Source organism: Dermacentor albipictus, chromosome 6 (assembly GCF_038994185.2).
Source record: "Dermacentor albipictus isolate Rhodes 1998 colony chromosome 6, USDA_Dalb.pri_finalv2, whole genome shotgun sequence".
Lineage (NCBI taxonomy): Eukaryota > Metazoa > Arthropoda > Arachnida > Ixodida > Ixodidae > Dermacentor > Dermacentor albipictus.
The window spans coordinates 41,447,952-41,469,543 of record NC_091826.1 but is presented as its reverse complement, the minus strand read 5'-3'; the positions used below and the strand labels follow the sequence as shown (position 1 = coordinate 41,469,543).

General features: G+C 51.9%; 1 protein-coding gene across 1 annotated transcript in view; it reads left to right on the top strand.

Moving 5' to 3' along the window:
• Nucleotides 1-9,889: 9,889 nt before the first annotated feature.
• Nucleotides 9,890-21,592, top strand: part of LOC135920720 (uncharacterized) — a 45,984-nt gene continuing 34,281 nt past the window's right edge. Inside the window, exons 1-2 of the mRNA XM_070540397.1 lie at nucleotides 9,890-10,207; nucleotides 17,109-17,404. Coding sequence (XP_070396498.1) covers nucleotides 17,247-17,404 — 158 coding nt within the window. The 5' untranslated portion in view covers nucleotides 9,890-10,207; nucleotides 17,109-17,246. The remainder of the gene's footprint in view (nucleotides 10,208-17,108; nucleotides 17,405-21,592) is intronic.

Here is a 21,592-nt window from a genome sequence, read left to right as displayed (position 1 = left end):
ATTCGGTCGCGAAGGGACTCGTTGTGCCAAGCGCCGAACGCACAAGCAGACGCTAGCCTTTGCAACGCGGTGACGAAGTCCTGAAACATTTTCGCGGCTTGTTGCTTTCTCTTCCTGAAGATAATACAATGCACCAGGGGATTGTTGCTTTCTTCGTAATGTGGTCGAAGAGGCGAAAGTTGCTGTTGTCAGGTCCATTTGCGACGCCAGGTCGTGGGAGAGCCGCTGCCCATCGAGGCTTACCTTACTTAGTAAAATGGCTTTCTTCCTCTCGTCTTGTTGTGCCTTCCATCCGGTCCCCTGGAGAAAAGTGCAAAAAGAACGTTTCCACTTGAGCCATGGTACCGAAGGAGTACCGGGTAATGCATGGAAATGCGGCTTGCGGGGTGCGAACGCCATGCTCATAATCACATTGAAGAACTTGTGCACACATGTGTAACCTGCCAGTGAAGTGATCAAGAAGCACGTACATCTGCAGCTCCACTGCAACTCGTCACTACTCCGGAGAAGGCCTGGCAAAATGTGGCTATCGAGAGAGAGAGAGAAAAACATTTATTCGGACCATCGAGGTGGTTGCTCTTGAGGTCGAGTGGGTGGGGTCCTCATTCCAGGACTCCACTGGCCCTGGCTGCTCGACGTACTTGCTGGACGAGAGCTTCTTGTCCCGCCAGGGTATCGCCGGTCAGCTGTACCTCCCACCGCTCAAATGACGTGCTAGGCGTCTTTAAGTGTTGAGGTTTGCCCTCGCACCCCCACGAGATATGAAAGAGTGTAGGGCGTGTGTTGCCGCACCAGGGGCAGATGCCGCGATATGTATGTTGGAAAATTTTGCTGTATCTGTGTAGGTTTGGAAATGTGTTGGTCTGTATAAGTCGGAGAGCTACGGCATCTTCAGTGCTGAGCTTTTTGTGAGGCGGGGGATAAATCCTGCGGTTGAGTCGCTGGATCTCCAGTCGGTCGCAATAATTGGATGGCAGGGGCATGAAGGTAAAGGGTGGGGATTGATGAGGCGATTGGTCTTGCCCCGCTCGGTTGATGAGCGCTCGAGCTAGGGCGTTCGCCCTTTCGTTCCCCTCCAGACCCGCGTGCCCCGGCGTCCACGTGATTTGATGGTATTCGTGCAGCCTCGGGCCTAGAATCTGAGCCGCCAGCAGCGGTGTCCGTCCGTTCGTAAAGTTACGGCAGGCCTGTTGCGAGTCCGTAACGACATGGACTTCCCTGCCTACCCTGTCTTCTTGCTTTATTACCAGCGCCGCGGCTATGGTCTCAGCCGCAGCTGGGGTCTCTGCCCTCACGGAGGCCGCGAGAGTCAAGGAGTTGTCTCTCCCGTTCACGGCGGCTACTGCGAAGAAGCCCCCCACAGGGTACGCCGCCACGTCCACGTACGTTACGTACGGGTCACCCTGGAATTGTCGGCGCTGTCTGTCGACGCGAGCCTTGCGTCGTCCTTTATGGAGTTCATGACTCATGTGCTTCGGTATCGGGTTCGCCTTGATCTTGCCTCTGACCTCAGGCGGGAGTGATCGTTGCCTATCGAGGGCACGGAGCTCCGTTGCCGTTCCGGTCCGGCGGAGGATGGCTCTGCCCGCCGCCGTGTTCTGTAGTCTGGCCTTTTGCGAAGCCATAACCGCGTCCGACAGCTCAGCGAAGGTGTTGTGGATCCCGAGGGCCGCTAACTTCTCGTTTGAGGTGGTGGCAGGAAGACCCAGAGCCGTTTTGTACGCGCCTCTGATGATGGCATCGACTTGTTCTTGGTCGCGTTTGTTTAGCGAGTGATGGTGATACGGCATGCTATACGTGATTCTGCTGATCACCAAAGCCTGGACGAGACGAATCGTGTCCTCTTCTCGCATGCCCTTGCGGCTTCTTGTAATTCGTTTTATAATCCGCGAGATCTGGTTGGTGGCAGACCTTAGGGTTTGGATGGTGTGGGAGGCTTTCAGGTTACTCTGGATCCAAAAACCCAGAATCCTAATCTTATTGCCTTCCGTTATCTTCTGGCCCTCAAGATAGAGGTCGATAGGGCCGGGGGACTTGTAGATTCCTCCTCCGTGCACCCGGATCACCTCAGACTTTTCGGGCGCACAACGCATCCCGCTCGCTGCCGCAAATCTCTCCACAGCCGTCGCGGCCTCTTGAAGGGTCGCCTCTTTTTGTGCTAGGGAGCCCTTGGTGGCCCAGAGCGTGATGTCGTCTGCGTACAGGGCGTAACCTAGGTCGGGGATCTTCTGCAGCTCTTTGGTCAGCGCTAGCATCGCGACATTGAAGAGAATCGGGGAGATTATCGCCCCCTGCGGTGTTCCTTTGTTCGGCACGTCGATCGTATCCGATCGAGTCTTGCCTATTCCGATGGTTGCCGTCCGGCCCGTCAGGAACGATTTAACGTAATTAAAGATGCGCTCCCCGCAGCTGATGTCGTTCAGTCCCTTGAGAATGGCCTCGTGGGAGATGTTATCGAAGGCCCCTTTTAGGTCGAGTGCGAGCAGGAGGTGTTCTCCTCCCTTCGGTATGCCCTTGAGAACTTCTTCCCTTAGGATTAGGAATGCATCTTGAGCAGAAAGTCCCGGCCTGAAGCCAAGCATGGTGTGCGGGAAGAGGTCACCGTCCTCTATGTAATGTTGGAGGCGGGTTTCGATGACCCTCTCGTACAGCTTGCCGAGGCACGAAGTCAGCGAGATGGGACGCAGTGCGTCGATCGCGGGCTTCTTGCCGGGTTTGGGAATGGTCACGATTTCCGCGTGTTTCCACTCGTTTGGTACGTGGCCCTTGCTCCAGAGTTCCTCGTTGAGGTATTCGGTCAAGTCCTGGATGTGCGTCGGGCTCAGGTTTCTAATCATGGCATTGGTGATTTTGTCAACTCCGGGAGCTGTGTTGCGCTGTGAGGCTCGTGCCGCGGCATACACCTCTTCCTCCGTGATGGGAGCGTCCAGTTCTGGTCTTGGTTCTCCTTCATATTTTAGGAGGCAGGGTTGTATGGGGTCGCTGCCCAGGTATCTCGTTTTTAGGGTGTCAATCAAATCCTGGTCGTTTCCGGGGAACTTGTGAGCGATTTCTAGAAGCGTTCGACTGGTTGTCGATTTCGCCTTGTCGGGCTCGATCAGGCAGCGTAGGATGGCCCACGTCTGCGCCGTACTCAGGGTACCCTTGAGCGAGGTGCAAAACTGTACCCAATTTTGCTGCGTCAGCTCGTTTGCGTAATTTCTGGCCTCGTCTGTTATTCTCTCGATGCGAAGACGTAGCTTCCGGTTGAACCGCTGTCGCTTCCACCGTTTGAGGAGGCCCTCACGGGCTTCCCACAGGTGTAAGAGCCGGCGGTCGACTTCGGGCGTCTCGACCGTGCGCTGGATGGTTTTAGTGGTTTGGATGTGGGCGTCCCGGAGGTGCTGCATCCATTCCGCTATGTCTGTTATACCGTTTTCGGGCGGGGGGTACTGCCTGAATGCCTCCCAGTCCGTTAGCCTAATTTCGCCAATTGTTCTCTTGAGTTTCGGCGTGGATACCGAGATGCTGAGGATATAGTGATCGCTGCCCAATGTTTCGCCCAGGTGCGCCCATGAGTATTCCCTTACGTTTTTGACAAATGACAGGTCCGGAAACGTGTCTCGACTTACACTGTTGCCTAGTCGGGTTGGTTGGAGGAGGTTGGTTATCAATTCGAGGCCCATTTGGTCAACCGCATCGAGGAGCGACCTTCCCTTTTGCGTGTCTTGTTGGTAGCCCCAAGTCGTGTGTCTAGCGTTCATGTCTCCCACAACTACCAGCTGGTTGCAGCCAGCGGCTCTCACGCTGTCGTAAATGATGTTGCGGAAGTCGTCTTTCTGAGCCCTCGGCGGACTGTACAAATTCAGGATGAAAGTGCTACGTCTACCCCTCTTCTGCGGGAGGACATCCACTAGCACGTGATTAATGTCATGATGTTGATAATGTTGTCCCACGGCCGTCACCGTTTTGTGAACTAAAACCGCGACTTTCGGTGATCCCGCGTGTTTAATTACGTAGTAACCCCGCAGCCTGATCGGCTGGTTCCCGACCTCCTGAAGGCAGATGACGTCGGGGGGGTATAGGTGATTTTGGATGAAGAGTTGGAGCGAACTTGCCTTCTTGTTGAAAGAGCGACAATTCCACTGCCAGATCTCGAGGTGTTCGGGCGCGCTGCGTGTGGTGTTAGCCATTGCTGACGTTCATGCCACCGCCGTCGCAGTTGTCGGCGTCCCTGACGTCACCCGTGTTGTTTATGCGCCTGTACGCCTTGATGCGTGGGTTGCTGATCTCGTCGTCGACCCGCTTGCGCGAGCCAAACTCAACCTTGCGTATTCTTCTTTCAAGGTCTTCATGGCTTAGTGTGTTCTCCTTGACTTTATTGTTTAATTCGCCCATCTGGTAAAGCATCTGTTGTATCGTAGCATAAATACCTTCGAGGGTGACTACACTTGACTGGACTGCCGCTGCCGAGGCCGCACCGGGGAGCGATGAGGGCGTGGTGGTTCTTGACGGGGGAGGAATGGAGATGGCGGGCTCGTGGCCTATCGTTCCGCTTTGCGACCCTGCCTGTGTGTTGTTGCTGGTTTTGCTTAACAACGCTTCTAAGCGTTGCATGCGTTGGTTTAGGTCGTTAACCTGAGCCTTGAGTTTTTTATTTTCTTCCCTGATGCGCGTACATTCTGGGGAGCATTTACTATTTTCACTGGTATCTTGAGCGGAGGAGGTACTAGACTGATTCCGGCTCACCTTGTTGTTGTTGGCTTGGTTCTTCTTGCCCGATTGGTTCTTCTGTTTAGACGTGGATGTCGAGGTAGAAGGCTGCCGCTGCCCTTGCTTCTCTCCTAGCCTGGGCCACTCCGAGCGGAAACGGGACCTAGACCTGGACTGGGACCGGGATCGGGACCGGGACCGGGACATTGACCTGGACTGGGCCCGGGACCTCGAGCGGCTCGCCGAGGATTCCGAGCTGAACCACCGTAGGCGGCTTCGCCTTGGCCTTCCTCCATCATTGTCGTCGTCTTCCTTCCTCCTTCCGGGTGGAGGATGCTTCTTGGTGGCAGTGCTCTTGTTTTTTAGCTTTTGCTTGCACTCGCGAGACCCCGTGGCGTGGGCTTCGCCGCAGACGGCGCACTTGAGCGAGCACTCGTGGCCGTCCGTCGGGTCGTGCGTCCCGCAAGCGAGACAGATCTTGATGTTCGGGGTAGGACAAACGTCCGATCGGTGTCCCATGCGCTGGCACACATAGCAGATTTGTTTTGTGGGCTTGTAGGTGTGGCACTCGGTCTCCCCTCCGTAGTAGTAGACGTATCGTGGAACTACGTCAGAGCTGAACGTGATCAAGGCTGTCTTGGTCTTTCCCAGCATGCGGGCCTGCACGATTTCCACGCCTTGAGTCCTAACCCTTAGGTGAGTCATAAGCTCCTCGGGCGGGGTATCCGGGTCGATTCCATGAATGACGCCCCGGGCCACTCCGTCCGGTGCCGCAACGTAAGAGTTGACCTCATGAAGGTTGCCGCCCAGCACAATCCGCGTGATCTTGCGCGCAATATCCGCGACCTCCTGATCTGGGGTACTAACAATAATTATGTTGGAACCGGGTCTCAAGCGCACGATGAAATGCGAATCGTCAACTTTCCCTCCGCAGGCGGCCGAGACGGCTTTTGATATTTGGTGGTTGCTGAAACTCTTCACCTGAAGGCCTTTCTTGGGTCGAATGATGATTTTGAAGTCGCTACGTGGCAGTGGGGGGAGTCGTCGCCTCTTCTTAAAAGAAGGCTTCTTTGATGCCCCAGCGCCTGCAGCTGCGTAGGATGATGATGATAACGCAGTGGCAGAGGAGGGTGTGGCTATCGACATTGTGGGCCCTTTCAGGCAAGCTTCAGCTGACTGCCGTTTTGCCATTACAATAATTGACTATTACAGCAACTGGCCAGAGGTGGCTTTCGTACGGGACGCGACCGCGTCTACAGTGAGAAAATTCCTACTCGAGCTTTTTGCAAGAGAAGGATATGCACGTGGTATCGTATCCGATCATGGACCACAATTTTCTTCAGCCAATTTTGAAGAATTTCTATCAGAGCTCGGAATCACGCATTAAACTCTTCTGTGTATTACCCGCAAGCTAACGGTGTGATTGAAAGATTTAGCAGGGTATTGAAGTCAGATATTCAATTGGACTTGGTTGAATGTCGTGATATCAGAACAGCGATGTTTGATTACTTGCAAACTTATCGCTGTACGCCTCATGCTACTAGTGGTGTTGCAGCCGCTGTTCTTCATTTATGCCTAACCTCGAGCCAGGCTTGACTTTGGGGGGTTACCTAACACATGTTTCAGCACGGACCACTCAAAAGCACTAAAGCTGTTGCGAGAGCTAATCAAGAACAAGCAAATGAAGTTGAATAGTTGCACCGATGAAAAACGCGGTGCCAAGGAACCCGATTTCGTCGTTGGCGATTAGGTGCGGGTTAAATTTCCTACAGTTCATGGGAAGCTATCTCCAGTTTTCTGCGCCCAAGAAAATTATTGAAAAGCGCAGACCCACCTCTTACCTCTTGCAACATGGGCCTGTGTGGAATGCATCTAAACTAGAGGCCGTCTACCGTGAAGCTATCAGCAAAATGAAATACGGTACTTGTGCTGTCATGAAGTGGTCACTGGCATTCGATTATTGAGCTATTGCGGCTGTAAATCATCCGTCAAAACCTGACACATCAAGCGCCGATAACTATGAAAATGCACCCCTGAACCCTGAACCACCTGCTGCAGGGCGCACGCAAGAAGCTTTATTTAATTTTCCAGGATGCGAAGCGCATGTGAGAAAAAGACCCCGTGACAAGAGGACACCGAAGAATCTGCAGGACTTTGTTAGGCAGTAATGGAAACTGTTTTTCTTGTCTTTTTAAAGAGGGAATAGGTTATCTAAGGTATCGCTGCCAACTGCAGCGCCATTAGAAGGCGCGTGCTTGGAGCCGCCTGGACAGAAGAAAAGGAGGATGGAATAAACGGAGAGGAATTAGGTATTGTCTCAATTTACATCGTACTTAGTACTATCCACGATATAACAACTTTACTGTGGTTCGCAATGAAAACTTCTTTACTTCGAACGCAAGGTACACTTAATCCGTGAATTCGACTTTCGCCATTGCCCCCATAGCAGTAAGATAATATATTTCATCATCATCAGCAGCAGCAGCAGCCGCTGCACCCGCACCCGCGTGACAACGGCACGCTCAGCCCGTGCGCTCGAACTGGCTGCTCTCGGTAAGCGTATGGACGTCTTTTCCTGTGTTCCGCCTGTATCTTCGCAATTTTCGTTTCCCAGATCCCTATCGCGAGCGAAGCAGCCGTAAGACATCGACTTATAAGCTCGCAGGAGAGGCTCCGAGTAACCGTTCGCATAGGGTGATTTTCCTAGCCCTAGTTTTGTGCCGCGTTAGGCTGCGTTCACACTTGGTCTCGGAGCTGGTGGAAGCTGAAAATTGGCTGTGGTTTAGCTAAGGTTAGGCCCAGGATGCGAAGCATACTAGCCTTTATTTTAACGCGACAGCGTTAAGGAGCTCGTGTCGCAGAAAAGCCGGTGTCGTCGGCGTCGGCTCCGGCGTGCGGCGCTTGCTCAGACGCACATTTCGTTGTCGCGCCGAACGCTGCGTTGCTCGACGCTCACCGCGTCCGATGCGGGGCGCGTAGTCGCTGCGCTGCAGCAAAGCCGCCTAGAAACAGTCTCTGTAGCACGCCGCAACCTTCGCTTCTCATTCCAACGAGCAGCTCTGTCTCCAGGAGGCATCTCACGTCGTGAGTGTCTAGCAGAGGCAAGCGCAGCTGCTTATATACCGCCGCGACGCCGCGAGCGACGGCGCGAGTTGGAGCCCCGTTTCTCCTCTGTCGTGACGCCACGGTGTCACCTGGTATTGAAGGCGACACCGCCGCGCCTGAGGAGCTGGGTTGAGCTCTAGTAATATGCTTCGCATAAAAACTTGACAAAATCCGGCCGCTTAAGCGGAGAAACTGGGCGGAAAGCCAGGGGGCGAAAAAAATCGGTCTCGGACCGATTTTTTCGCCCAGGCGAAGCAGAAAGATGTTCCGCTTTACCGGAAGCTGCAATCGCATGTGAACACCCGGTCGTAAAATTTAACATTTTCCGTTGCTCATTGTCTATATTTAGGAAAAGCAACTACCTAAAGCTATCGAAACTATGTCTTGTTTATCTTCCATGATAGACGAAAGTTAAAAACGACACGCGGAGTTGCGCGAAATGATAGCTTTTAATAACTTATAGTTCAATTAATGAACGTATGTCTTGAAATAGTGTGATGAACAAAGCCACCACGCGGGCAAACGTACGCAAACTAGATAGATGTGGGCGAAAGCGGAAGTCGTTTCCGCTGCAGTGGCGAAACAAATCTGAACGTTTTGTACATGCGCGAAAAAGATTATCCGGCCGCTTTGGCTGTTCCGTCCGTTTGTGGTTTGCCAAGTGTGAACGTAGCCTTAGGCCATTCGCGCCTTCGGTGCCAAATTACGCAGTGTCAGGACTTATTCGCACAGCCACGCGGCATCACCTCACATTTTAGGAAAATAGCCGCCGGGCAACTTCTTGGCCCATCCTTGGCATGACGGAAAAGCAGAGCCGAGCAAGCGCTGCAGATCGATTGCTAATTATTAAGTTTTTCGCGCCGTTTTACGACCCTTGCACCTTCGCTACCTCCGCTTGTTGCCAGTGCTAATTCCCATAGATGAAGCTAAGGGCTTACAATATGGCGCTGACTAATCTTTCCGGCCTCGGCTCGCCATGACGCAAAAGTTGCGCGGGGAAAACATGCAGATTGGCGAATATTTCTTTGGTAATTTTGTGTCACCTCGTGGTCTTTGCGACACCGCTGCGGAGTTGGTCGGTGTGAAGCCTAATTCACTTTGCCGAGCATAGTCGCGTTACAGTGTCAGAAAATAGGCGCCGGGCAAACGCATAAGCGTAAACACGCCTTGTCAGAAAACTTGGGCGGGGCAACCGTGCATATAGGCGGATATTTCTTTGGTTAATTTTGCGTCGCCTCGGAGTCTTTGCAACAGCGCTGCGCCATTACCAAAATCGGTTTGACCTTTTAGTCACTCATGAGTCACCTATCAGTCACAACTGTCACCTATCTGTAGACTCGATCTTTCTGTACAGTAAGTCTGCAGAATGTGCGGAGACACCATGCGGACTGAATAGACTTGTCTGTAATACGCGTGCCCAGTGAGTGTGTGTGTGTGTGTGTGTGTAGATGTATATCTAGATATAAACACATATATGTAAATATTCTGAACCATGGCACACTTTATAATTATGGTTCAATAGGTCTGACATTATTCAGTCACCCATGAGTCACCCACCAGTCACCGCCATGCAGAGCTAGTATACAGATTGTCTGGATATTGTCTGTAGACACCGTGTGGATGGCAAGTTGGTGTGATGTGTGGTGCGCGACATGGTGCCGTGATCGGGACAGTCAGGAGCAGACGACAAGGAGTGCGCGCGCCAAGGCCAATTCCGTGCTGGAAGGAGAAAAACGACAACGCCGAAGAGCGTCCGGCACGCGAACGCGCGGCGCAAGAAAAACAACTAAAAGAAGAAAAGCGAACCAATTAAGAAAGGCCACGGGGCGTCAGGCAGCCAATCCGAGAATGCCTGATTGGCCAGAGAGAAGAAAAAGCGTGGTGCACTGGCAGAAAGGGGAGATGCAGAGGAGACGCAGGGGAGACGCCAGGAGAGTTCCAGGAAGCGGCGCCAGGAAGAGGTCGACCAACGGAGCGGGCGTTGAAGACGGGCCGTCGGGTTCCGGACCCGGGCCACCAGAACTTCACCCGACCGGGGCCTCGTGCCAACCTGTTCCTGTGCGTCACCCGTCAACCCGAGCATGCCGTCAGCTCCTCAAGGTCGGTGAGCTTCTGCGCCCGTGGGCAGGACGAGAACAGTCGGGCTGCGGGCCAGAGTTTTACGCTAGCTGCCCGGCCAGAACGCCGCTCCCGTCTTTCGTGTCACCTGCTGCCCGACGCCGGCGTTCGAGCTTCTGTGCCCGTGGGCAGGACAAGAGCAGTCGGGCTACGGGCCCGAGCTCTACACCCAGCTGCCCGGCCAGAAAGCCGCCGCCGTCTGCTCGTGCCACCGAGCCTCATGCTTCACCTCTCCCGACCAGAGCTTGCCAGCTTCGGTCGCCCGGTCAACCAACTTACACCACGACCTTTGGTGAGACTGGCGCCACTCCTTTCGTCAGCTTGTCGCAGCGTCACCGCGTCGAGACTGTTGTGTGTCCCTGCCGCCGTGGCAAGCCAGGAGTCGCGCACTAGTTAGCTTCACTCTAGCCCCAATTCTGTTTATTTCTGCGATGATGTCTATTTGAGTGTTTCTTTTATGTTTCCTATTTTCTTCTATTTATTTTAGGCCTATTTAGTTCCATGAAATGTTTGTGTGTGTGTTCAAACCAACGGCTTTGTCCTCAATTGGGTTCTCGGTTGCTCCGATATGAAAACCGTTAAAACATTTGAGTACACGAACCTTTGCCCCAACATTTGGGCATCACGAATTGGCGTCCGCTACAGGACAAACCGTTCGTTTGGATTTTTTTTTACCGGCAAGGAACTATGGCTATCAGTGGGGATCTCAGCCTTAGCCGAACGCATGGGGCTAGAAGGTGCGGAGTTGAGGGCATGGGTAAACAAGCAGGAAGTGCGTGCGTGAGAACAACAGGGAGAGGAGTGCTAGGCTACGAGGGAGGAACTTGCATTGGAGGAGAGAAATTTACAATTATGACTGAAAGTCGCGGAAGCTGAGGGCGCATAATTGGGCATGAAACAGCCAGAAATTAGTTTGTTTGACTTAGCCACCATCGCCCAGCGATTGGGTTTGCATGGGGCAGACTTGCACAGGTAGGTGCAAGACAGATGGTTGGTAATATGCGCGAAAGCTCGGAGGGAGTGTGACAGGCGTGTGGCAGAACAGGCAGCTGTGAGGGCACGTCTGGAGGAGGGGCTTCGCGAGGTACGCCTTATCTCCGTCTTCAGAAATGCAACTTAACTTGAAGCTCATGCTTGACTTGATATAAATGACGCCTGGTGCGAACGCGCTGAAGACGGTCATACCGTTTCTTTTGGTGCGTTGACAACAGGCGTTGTTTAAATCAAGTCAAGCATGGGCTTCAAATTAGGATGCATTTCTGAATACGGGGGTTAGTATCAAATGCCTAGATTCATCACTCACGGATTCTTGCCCCAAAGGGACAAGATCTGCGGTTGAGGACGCAGCACAGCAGTGCAGCGCTGACCCGAGGGTTCCCTCCGACATGAGGTCAGGCCTTGGCGAGCAAAAAGTGTCTCAAGGAGAGACAACTTGTGATCATGCCATTGTAGGCAAATATACTGATGTTAGGTCACAAGACAAGAATAAGAGCGCTTCCGTACCTCAACCAGTGCTGCGTGGGCGCGGCGCAGGCGATGACTGGTTTGTACAAGGTTCAGAGCTACCATGCACAAGCATGCTTGAGAAAATTAAAGTTAGAACTGAGAACCTCCTACAGGCTAAACATAGCACATCGGAGTGTTTGCGCCAGGGTCAAGATGGACCTGAAGATATCAGGGCTCCTGAGGAACCAGGTTTGGTTTCAATAAAAAGTATTGAGTTGTCCCTACTGTTTTTCTTGAATTCAACAAAGGCAACTGCTTGCGACCCTATGTGCACTTGGGAGGGCTCAGGCATGTGTACCCCACCAACTTATGGCTTTAAGGAACCAGAAGATCCTTTGTGTTTTCATGCCCTCGTGTGTGGTTCGACCATTGGCACTGATGCGGCAACCACGTATTACGGTTCACTACCTTAGAACGCAGGCAGTGAATTGGTCGACGCCACAAAAAGACTTTGATGCCAGGAACGATATAGTCACGGACTGGCTAGTGCACTCTGACCGAGAAGACAGATGTCTGGTCTGCCTGATGTGGGAAAGGGTCACCTAAAGTAGCCCATGCTTCGCTTATGGCTCTTCACGGACTTTTGACCTCGGAATTGGTGACTTCAGCTTGATGGTTTATAGAGTGTGTTGTAATAGCCTTTGATGCTATAGTCTTTATTCTTTAGAGTATTTGTGGTGTTTTTAAATTAGTGTCTTCCGTTATTGTCTTTGATCTGTAAGCTAAGTGAACTGTACAACTGTGTGAACTGTGCATAAAACCTTACAGTGCGTTCTTGTGAACGGACTATGATGGTAGTGTCCCAAGCATGCGTGAACTATGTCACGCACTGAGCGGCAGTTTTTTTTAGAAAAACTTGTTAAAAAGGGGGCTTATGTGATGTATGGTGCGCGACATAGTGCGGTGATCGGGACGGTCAGGAGCAGACGACAAGGAGTACGCGCGCCCAGGCCAATTCCGTGCTGGAAGGAGAAAAACGACAACGCCGAAGAGCGTCCTGCACGCGAACGCGCGGCGCAAGAAAAACAACTAAAAGAAGGAAAGCAAACCAATTAGGAAAGACCACGGGGCGTCAGACAGCAAATCCGAGAATGCCTAATCGGTCAGAGAGAAGAAAGAGCGTGGTGCGATGGCAGAAAGGGGAGACGCAGAGGAGACGCTGGGGAGACGCCAGGAGAGTTCCAGGAAGCGGCGCCAGGAGGAGGTCAACCACCGGAGCTTGCGTTGAAGACGGGCTGTCGGGTTCCGGACCCGAGCCACCAGGACTTCACCCGACCGGGGCCTCCTGCCACCCTGTGCCTGTGCGTCGCTTCCTGAACCCAGCTTGTGTTTTTATTGCTATCGCAATAAAAAAAAATGGCTGTGGCTTAGCTAAGGTTAAGCCCAGGATGCGAAGCATACTAGCCTTTATTTTAGTTGTTGAACCACTGTTTAGCCTGGTGAACTGCTGTTGCTTGGCTATATTTGGTTCGACTAGACGAAGAAACAACTCATGCGTTACTCTGCTTCGTCTTCAAGACTGGAACGCGATAGCGTTCCCGTCGACCCGCCAAGGAGTGTAAAACAATGGGCTACGGCGCAGCGACTACGCGCCCCGCATTAGACGCGGTGAGCGTCGAGCAACGCAGCGTTCGGCGCGGCAACGAAATGTGCGCCTGAGCAAGCTACGCATGCCGGAGCCTTAGAAAGAGCTCGTTTCTAAGGCAACACCGCATTCACTACAGGCACTTTTGTACCGCTTTGAAGCATCGTACTCGTGGCTCAGTGGTAGCGTCTCCGTCTCGCACTCCGGAGACCCTGGTTCGATTCCCAGCCAGCCCATCTTGCAAGAGTTGAACCAAAGCCAACTAGAAACAAGCGCAGCTGTTTATATACCGACGCGACGCCGCGAGCGACAACGCGAGTTGGAGCCCCGTTTCTCCTCTGTCGTGACGTCACGGTGTCACGTGGTATGGCATGGGGTCAAAGGTCATTAAAGGCCACACCGCCGCGCCTGAGGAGCTGGGTTGATCTCTCGTAATATGCTTCGCATAAGAAACAGCCTTTATGACTGTGGCCTTCGCCCTATGTTTTCGGTGAACTGTCCAAGGCAAGTTGATGGAAGCAAATACGATAATAAAGGCTAGAAGGCGCGCAGCTCACCCCTGGTGCCCATCATGTTTGCGTTGACAGCCGAGTCGAGGCATACACTTCTGTACGTGAATTATTCTGCGTGAACAGAACGAGCACAGGGCGTCGCCTCTGAGAGGGGGAGGGGTTCGCGGCGGGCATGACACACCGCAGGCTGGATCTTCGTGCTTACGCTGATGGATGAGTCGCCTGGTGTGAGCCGCTCCATCTGCTTGAATTGTCGGGTTGGCTCCTTGTAAGCACCATCAGGAGTTCACCATCTTCGTTATCAATTGCGTGCGACTCGATACCAAGGACAGAGGCGCATTGGCCGGGCCTTCCTTTGAACCATGCGTAGGGGCCAAGTACGCGGTTGGTGCTGAAGACAGGCTGCACTGCATCGTCCCATGATCCTGAGTGGTCGCACGGGTATGGAAAGTTGAGAGTGGCTAGAAGCTCACCTTGCAGCTCATTCTTTCTGGGTTGAGGTGTTAAACGAGCACACGGCTGTGTGGTGTAGCGGCCCTTGGCGACCAGCGAGAAAGGGTGCGGTCAGCTCAACTGCCGCGCGCTTGTCCTTAGGGTCTGAATATTCTCACTGTTGCCAAAGTTGTAACGGTTTACCGCAGGGCTTATCATCAGTCCGACAGAATACTAAGACAGGGAGCGCGACATGACTGCTATCTGGTTCCTTTCGCTGGTGTGCAGGCTCCGCGGTGTACCAAACGTACGATTGTAGGCTAGGCTTTGACCAGCTGTGGTATGTTCAAAACATGGAATAAATATTGCATCTGTGGAAAGGATGTTATCTCAGCGTAGTAGTCTAGCGCCATCAAATAAGCTGCGTGTCAGGCGTCTCGCAGTGGCGGATCACGTACTATGCAGAAGAGGTCATTGAGGTTGTAGTCGTCAGGATCGCAGTGTTACAGTGCGATGATTGAGCCAGCGTTAGTACTACAGGCGAAAGGTGCCATTGTCTAGGGCTCCTAGAAGCATACTGGTGCTACGAGCCCCAGTTGCGATGAGGTACGAGGCATGTACAGAGATTCAGAGGGACGCCGTAGCGTTTAGTCAGGATATTGCACTGGTTGTCCTGGAGGCGTAGGCCTAGAGCCATTTGCAGCAACGAGAGCAGGTCACCTGGCAGTACGCACCTTGCATGAGCATGGTGTTTATGCTAATTGCCTACGTTGTGTTGTAAAATGGGCTATCAGGCTGAAGGACTGCGCAGCATGGTTGCTCTTATAAATGTTGTGCAGGCCAGGTACCCACAAGAACAATGAACGAAGCGCTTCGATGGACGGTCAGTGTGCTGCCTACCGTGAGAACTCGGGCAATGGTCACGTCAAGTTCGACGTGATAGCAATTTAACGAAGTGCAGATGTTTTGCCTGTGGCGTCTCCGAGTCGATGAGAGCAGAATTCGCGCCCTGTAAAGCTTGTTAGAGAGGCCGCGATGCCACCAGCAGTAAGACAAAAACCTGTGTCCCGGTTCATGGAAGGAAAGCTGGAGACCGTACAGTAAGCAAGAGCGCTACGTTCCACCCAGCGATTTCCTTGCGCATTGTCGTCGCGCAAGGTCATTCATCTTAGCAATCGACTGGCAGACTGAGTGAAGCTTGCAGATTCGGACCAGTGACTGATGACGAGAGGTACGGCTAATTGCAGTCGATGTGTGCAGTCGTGACTTGACAGACTTGCAAGTGGTGCACATGCACATACCGAGAACTGCCGTGATAGAATGCCGGCTTGATAAACACGAAGGCGTGAGGTGGTGCAGCTGTCGATTGCCGCTCACTGCAGATCATCGCCGAGCTTTGGCTCAAGAGGTGGCAGTTAGAGCTCTGCAAGGAAGCTCTCTAACAGCTACGGCTGAACAAATTAAAACGTAGTTGTCAGTGATGGTGTCTACGTGCAAGTGGCAGTGCAGCAGTATGAACGAATGGGCCGGAATGTCAATGTAATAAACCCGGAGTTCCTGCATTCGCGGTACCCCAATTGCTGTGCGTTGGACCTTGTCACACTCATCAATGAACGAGTCCCTGCTATGTGCCTGTTATGGCTGGACTCGGTCACGCGGGGTCGGCAATCTGAAGACACGGCGCCGCAAAAACAAGCCACCGCAATTTATTCTGGCCAGCCAGCGATGGTCTATTTGGTTCCCGGCAGAAATATTCGGACATGCCTATTGTTTTTTCCCAGTCCTATTCTCCCATGTCGCTTTTGTTTAGCAACGGACTCCTGCCTGGGAAGGTCGTACCGCTGCACATGTGACCTTAAGCTTTGGGAAATATGCAAACACAGGAGAAAAGGCAACAGCAGTTCAGTAATTTCAAGAGTATAATAATTACCTGATAGATATTGCCGAAATGTTAACGAAATAACTAGATGCACTTTATAAAGCCGGCGTGGAAGCAAGGAGCTTTTAGATGACGTGCGACTAGAGGTAAGACAAACGCGGCTAAAGAATTGAATTGGACAGAGTAAACCACTTATATGATGGAGCAAGGTAATAAAACGAAATATAGAAAAGCGTAATTCGGTATCCAAGAAGTATGAATCCACCGAAAAGTTAGGATCAAGGGCAAAGCGACCTCGACCATTAAGAGCGCAACATCACCCAGAGATAACCGCTGCTTAAATCGACAGGACACTGCATGGCGGCCAAGATGGACACTGCGTGGAAGACAAAATTCATTTATGTAGCAAGCTATCACTTGGCGCCAGTACCTTGAATAGAAGGAAAAATGAGCTAACAGAAGAGCGAAGAACGATTCGGGGTTGTATCGTTCCGGTAGAAAGCACACTTTATTTACAAGTAGGCTTATTATATTCTATATTTATTCTGAGGCCTCGCATCGTTTTTTTTTCAGTGAGCCATATTGGGAACATGAAGGCTACAAGACTGGGACATGATAAAAGCGTTCGCAGACAAAAAATCGATTACGGAAAGCGGAAACTTTCTTTCAGTTTCTGAACTTGCTGAACTATAAGTTTTCTTGCTATCAAGAGACTGATGTAAGTGAATAAAAGGTTCCTAACTGCTGAGTCAGCGCCACTGGATACACTGGAGAACGAATCCGAGTTCTAAAGTGATGCATGCGGGCTCATTTTTTGTTCTGAAATCTTGTTTGTATACAAGTCTTCCTGTGTGTTATATACAAGTTGTCTGGAGCCTAGGCTTACATTAGGGATAAATGGCCAACAAGACGACAACGAAATAGCGCGGACGCCGGCGAACGTGGACGAACACCTTCATATTTTATTCCAAACTACACAGCCGTGCTTGCCATTCCTTATGGCACTTTGGCATGAAAAAAAGGAGTCTTTCTTTATTTTTCGTTGATCTGTTTTAGTACCAGTGCAATAAACTACAAAAATGTTCGGCGCACTTGTCTCCGTGCCTGGCACTTTCTGATGCAATGAGCTTCTGCCCAGAAAGCGTGCACTGTCTTCTAACGGGTTTTATTTGAAAAAGTGCCTCAGGCTGAGACCGCGTAGACAATACCCCTCTTAAACACTATTTCTGAAGTTGAGGCTATCATTAATAAATTGTGCTTCTTGTGGATCTCTCTGCAGGTGAAGACGAAGCCGGGCCAAGCCAGCCGGGGACCAGGGTCAGCATGTATTTTACGCCATTGAACAACCCTGCCGGTTAACTGACGGGCTGGCCTTTGACACTCCTGGCATCCCCATTCACCAGTGGGCTCCGAGGCGATGCTCGGAGCCTCATGCACTGGGCGGCGGGGTTTGAGTTCCCTGGGGAAGCAGGAATCCTCATCTGCGAGGCTACACGTGATCGGGAGACTGGCGAACTCGTGGCACACTCCACCTGGCGGACAGCCGCGGCGGTGGAGGCCACCCGACCAAGGAGGGTGAGAAATGCAGACGTTGTAGGCGATACACATTTACATCCATCCTACCCTACGGAGCACTGCTCAAAACTTTCCGAGCTTAAGCATAAAATTTATTCTCAGCAAATGAAAGGCATGAACAAACAGGCAGCAGTTCAGCTTTAGCTTTTGCTTCGAGTTAGCAGCCGAGAATCGGGCAACTCCCGTGTAGTCGGTCCGAAAGAAAGGGGGTAGACAGCGTAAGATAACACTACATTCATACTCCCATAAAGCGCAGATATCTGCATTCTGTGATTTGAGCAGCGTGTAACCATTTGTACAGTCAGGGGGACTTTCATTCCAATATACAACACATAGGGCGCAGAAGGAAGGAAGGAAGAAGAACTTTATTAAAAGCACCAGTCAATGAACGTCAGAAGAGAAATCCTTCTCCCCCTTCGCCCCTAGCCGTCGGCCGGAATGCCTTGAGACGCAGCAGCAGCAAGGGCTTGACTGATGATGTCCCGCTGGACGTTGGGGTCTGGGCTGCGGAGCAAAGCCTCCCAGGATTCTAGAGTTCGCGAGCTATTATGTTTAGCCGGACATGTCCACACCATGTGAACCAGATTGGCTGCCTCATCACAGAACCTGCATTTTGACCTGAACACCCCTGGATGCCACTTGCTGTAGAGTACGGGGTTTGGAAAAACCCCCGTCTGCAATTTCCTCCACATAACCTGATCTTTCTTACTGAGCGTTCTGTCCGCTCCCGGGTAGATTTGGCGATTTAGTCTGTAGTATGCTATGATTTCATGGTATGCGCGCATATCCTCTCTTCTGATTATAGTTTCGGTGGTTTGGGAGCTTCCGGGGGTCGACCGGTAAGTAAGACCTCGGGCGACCGAATGAGCCTCCTCGTTCCCTCTAAGTCCCTGGTGAGCTGGTGCCCAAACGAGCAGAAGAAGCTGCCTGGGTCCTCCGTCCCTGCTTAATATACGGATGGCAGTCTCCGTCACCCTCCCCGATTCGTAATTTCTCACAGCGTTTTTGGAGTCGCTGATGACCACATTTACCCCCCTTTGGCTGAGGGCCAAGGCTATGGCTACTTCCTCAGCTTCAACCGTCTCGACGCCACTGACTGTGCAGCATGCCACCGGTGTTCCATCTTCTCTAACCGCCACGGCCGCGTGTGCCGCTTTGCTTTCATATTCCGCAGCGTCCGTATATAGGACGTCCTGTCGACAAGTGTATCTAACTTGTAATGCCTCTGCCCTGTCTTTACGTCTGCCGTCGTGAAAGGCAGGGTTCATGTTTCTGGGTAGCGGCGGTATTTTTATCTTGTCCCTGATCTGGCTGGGTATGTCTCCTGAGCGCACTTGCTCATGTTTGGGCTCGTAGCCTAATTTCTCTAAAATTTTCCTACCTGTTTTAGATCCGAGTAGCCTTTGGTGCTGCGCGGTAACGGCAGCCTCAATCAGTTCCTCGAGAGTGTTCGACACACCCAGCTGCATAAGTTTGCCGGTGGGCGTGTTCGGGGGGAGTCCGAGCGCGACCTTGACACTTTTCCTAATAATAATTTCGAGCTTGTTCCGTTCTACAGAACTGAGCTTGAGGTAGGGTGCCACGTACACTATCCTACTGATTACAAAGGCTTGTGCTAGCCTCAGGAGATTCGCCTCCTTCATCCCAGCGTGCCTGTTCGCTATTCGCCTGATAAGACGACACGTTTGATTTGAACTGGCTTCTAACCTAGCAAGCGTTTCATAATTTTTCCGGTTTGCCTGAATCCTCAGCCCGAGGACGCGAATACTGTCGACCGCGGGGATCTCGGCGCCGTTGACGTACAGGTGGATGCCCGTTTCGCGCTTTTGGTGAAGCCGCTGTTTTCCGGGCGGCATCAGGAATAGTACTTCCGACTTTTCGGCCGAACATTTAAGTCCTTTGGGTTTCAGGTACTCCTCGATAATGTCAATTGCATTTTGCAGGGAGCTTTCAATTTGCCCATCACTGCCCTTGTTTATCCATAGTGTTAAGTCATCCGCGTATATGGTAAAGTTTAGATTCTCAATTTCCCCCAACCGTTCGGGTAGTTTCAACATTGCAATGTTGAAGAGGGTAGGTGATAAAACCGAGCCCTGCGGCGTCCCCACGTTACCCAGGTCAATGCTCTTTATAGATTCTTCCCCTATCTTGAGAGTGGCTTTCCTGTTGGTAAGAAAGTCCTTGATGTAATCGTACACTCTCTTCCCGACATTGAGCGAGTTCAAATTCTCCAAGATGGACACGTGCCTCACGTTGTCGAATGCCTTTGCCACATCTAACCCCACGATCACTTTCGTGTCTCGCGTGTGCTTGTCTATAATTTGGTCTTTGAGCTGCAGCATCACGTCGCATGCGGATAACTTTCGTCGAAAACCGATCATGGTGTCCGGATACAGATCATTGTCCTCCATGTACCTATTGAGCCGCGTCAGAACGACGTGCTCCATAAGCTTACCCACGCAGGAGGTGAGCGATATAGGCCTGAGGTTCTCGAAGCCCAGTTTTTTGCCCGGCTTAGGAATGAAAATGAGGTTGGCGAGTTTCCACTCCTGCGGTATCGTCCCCGTCTCCCAGCACTCCTGCATGTACGTTGCGAGGTTGGCGATTGAGCTGTCGTCTAAATTACGGAGCATTTTGTTGCTCACTCTGTCCGGCCCTGCCGCTGACTTAGTCCGTAGCCGATTAATCTCCACCCTGACCTCAGCCAGTGTGATGGGGGCGTCTAATTCCGAATTCTCCTCCCCTGCGTAGTCCGGGAGGGGTTCAGGTCCGGCGGGATTGATGTACCTATTCCTAACTTCTTCTAAGAGTTCCTTCTTAGTGCCATCAAACTGATGTGCCATTCTTTCCAGCTGTTGTTTTGACGCTGACTTTGTGCTATCCGGATCTAAGAGGTGGCGAAGAAGTCGCCACGTCCCCGCGGTACTCATGTTCCTCTCCATCTGATCGCATACGTTTCCCCAATTTTGCTTCGTGAGCGTGATGGCGTGCTCTTCAATGTCCTTATTTAAAGCCGCTATCTGTTTCCTAATATTTCGATCCCATCTCCTCTGTCGAAGTCGGTCCTCCAGCCTTTTCTTTTTCCTCCAGAGATTAACTAATCTCCTGTCTACCGCTTCGTTGTCCCCCTCAGTTTTCACCACTTCGGTGGCCTCTTTAACAGTGCGCACTACGCCATCGCTCCACTCTGCAATATTAGAGATGGGAGCCGGGTCTCCCCTGAGTGCCCTGAAAGAGTCCCAATTTACAGCCTCCACCCTCCTTTTTCGGGAGGTTGTCGGGCCTCCTTCTACCACCACTTCTATGATTTTGTGATCGCTGCCTAAGTCTTCGTTTGTATTGCACCACGTGGCTTTAGTGCCGCTCCCCGTCAAGGTGAGATCCGGTGTCGTATCACACGCGACACTATTGCCCTTCCTCGTAGGCTGCATCGGGTCGGTTATTAAATCCAGATTATGAGTTTGTATGTCGTCCCATAATTTCCTACCTTTAATCGAAGTCTGCTTATATCCCCATGCCGTGTGGTGAGCGTTAAAGTCCCCCACGATCAACAGCGGGTTGTTCTTAATTTTACGTAGCGTCGTCGCGAAGAGATCCCCGAAGTCGCATTTTCTTTGTCTGGGAGAGCTGTACACATTTAATACAAACAAGCTACAATCTTTCTTTCTTCGCGGTACCAGTTCTACGAGGACGTGGTCGATTTGTGCATTCCCGGTGTCATGCTGCACCGCTGTGACGTTTCGCCTGATTAGGGCGGCCACCTGCGTGCTTTCGCCTTCGCCTAGGTAGGATTTGTACCCCGACAATTTTGCCTTTCTACCGCATTCCTGTAGTGCTATTAGCTCCGGTCGATCCCCGTTTTTCAGGAATTCCTGTAGGACCGCACGCTTGCGCGTGAAGCCTCTACAGTTCCATTGCCAAACGGTGTTTTTACTGGATCTGTGAGCCATGGCTGCCAACTAGCTGATTTCCTAATACTTGCTGGGTGAGCTGTTCATATGCCCGGTCCCTCTTCGAAAATTCTGCCTTAAGTTCTTCAGTGAGTTTATTATCCCTCTGATGCAGTCGCTCTGTGAGATTGTTATCTCGCTGATGCAACTGCTGTGTCAAATTTTGGAACATCCCCAACATGCGTTCCTCGAAGGCCTTGCGCCATTCATCGTCCTGACCAGACTTGGTCTCAAATTT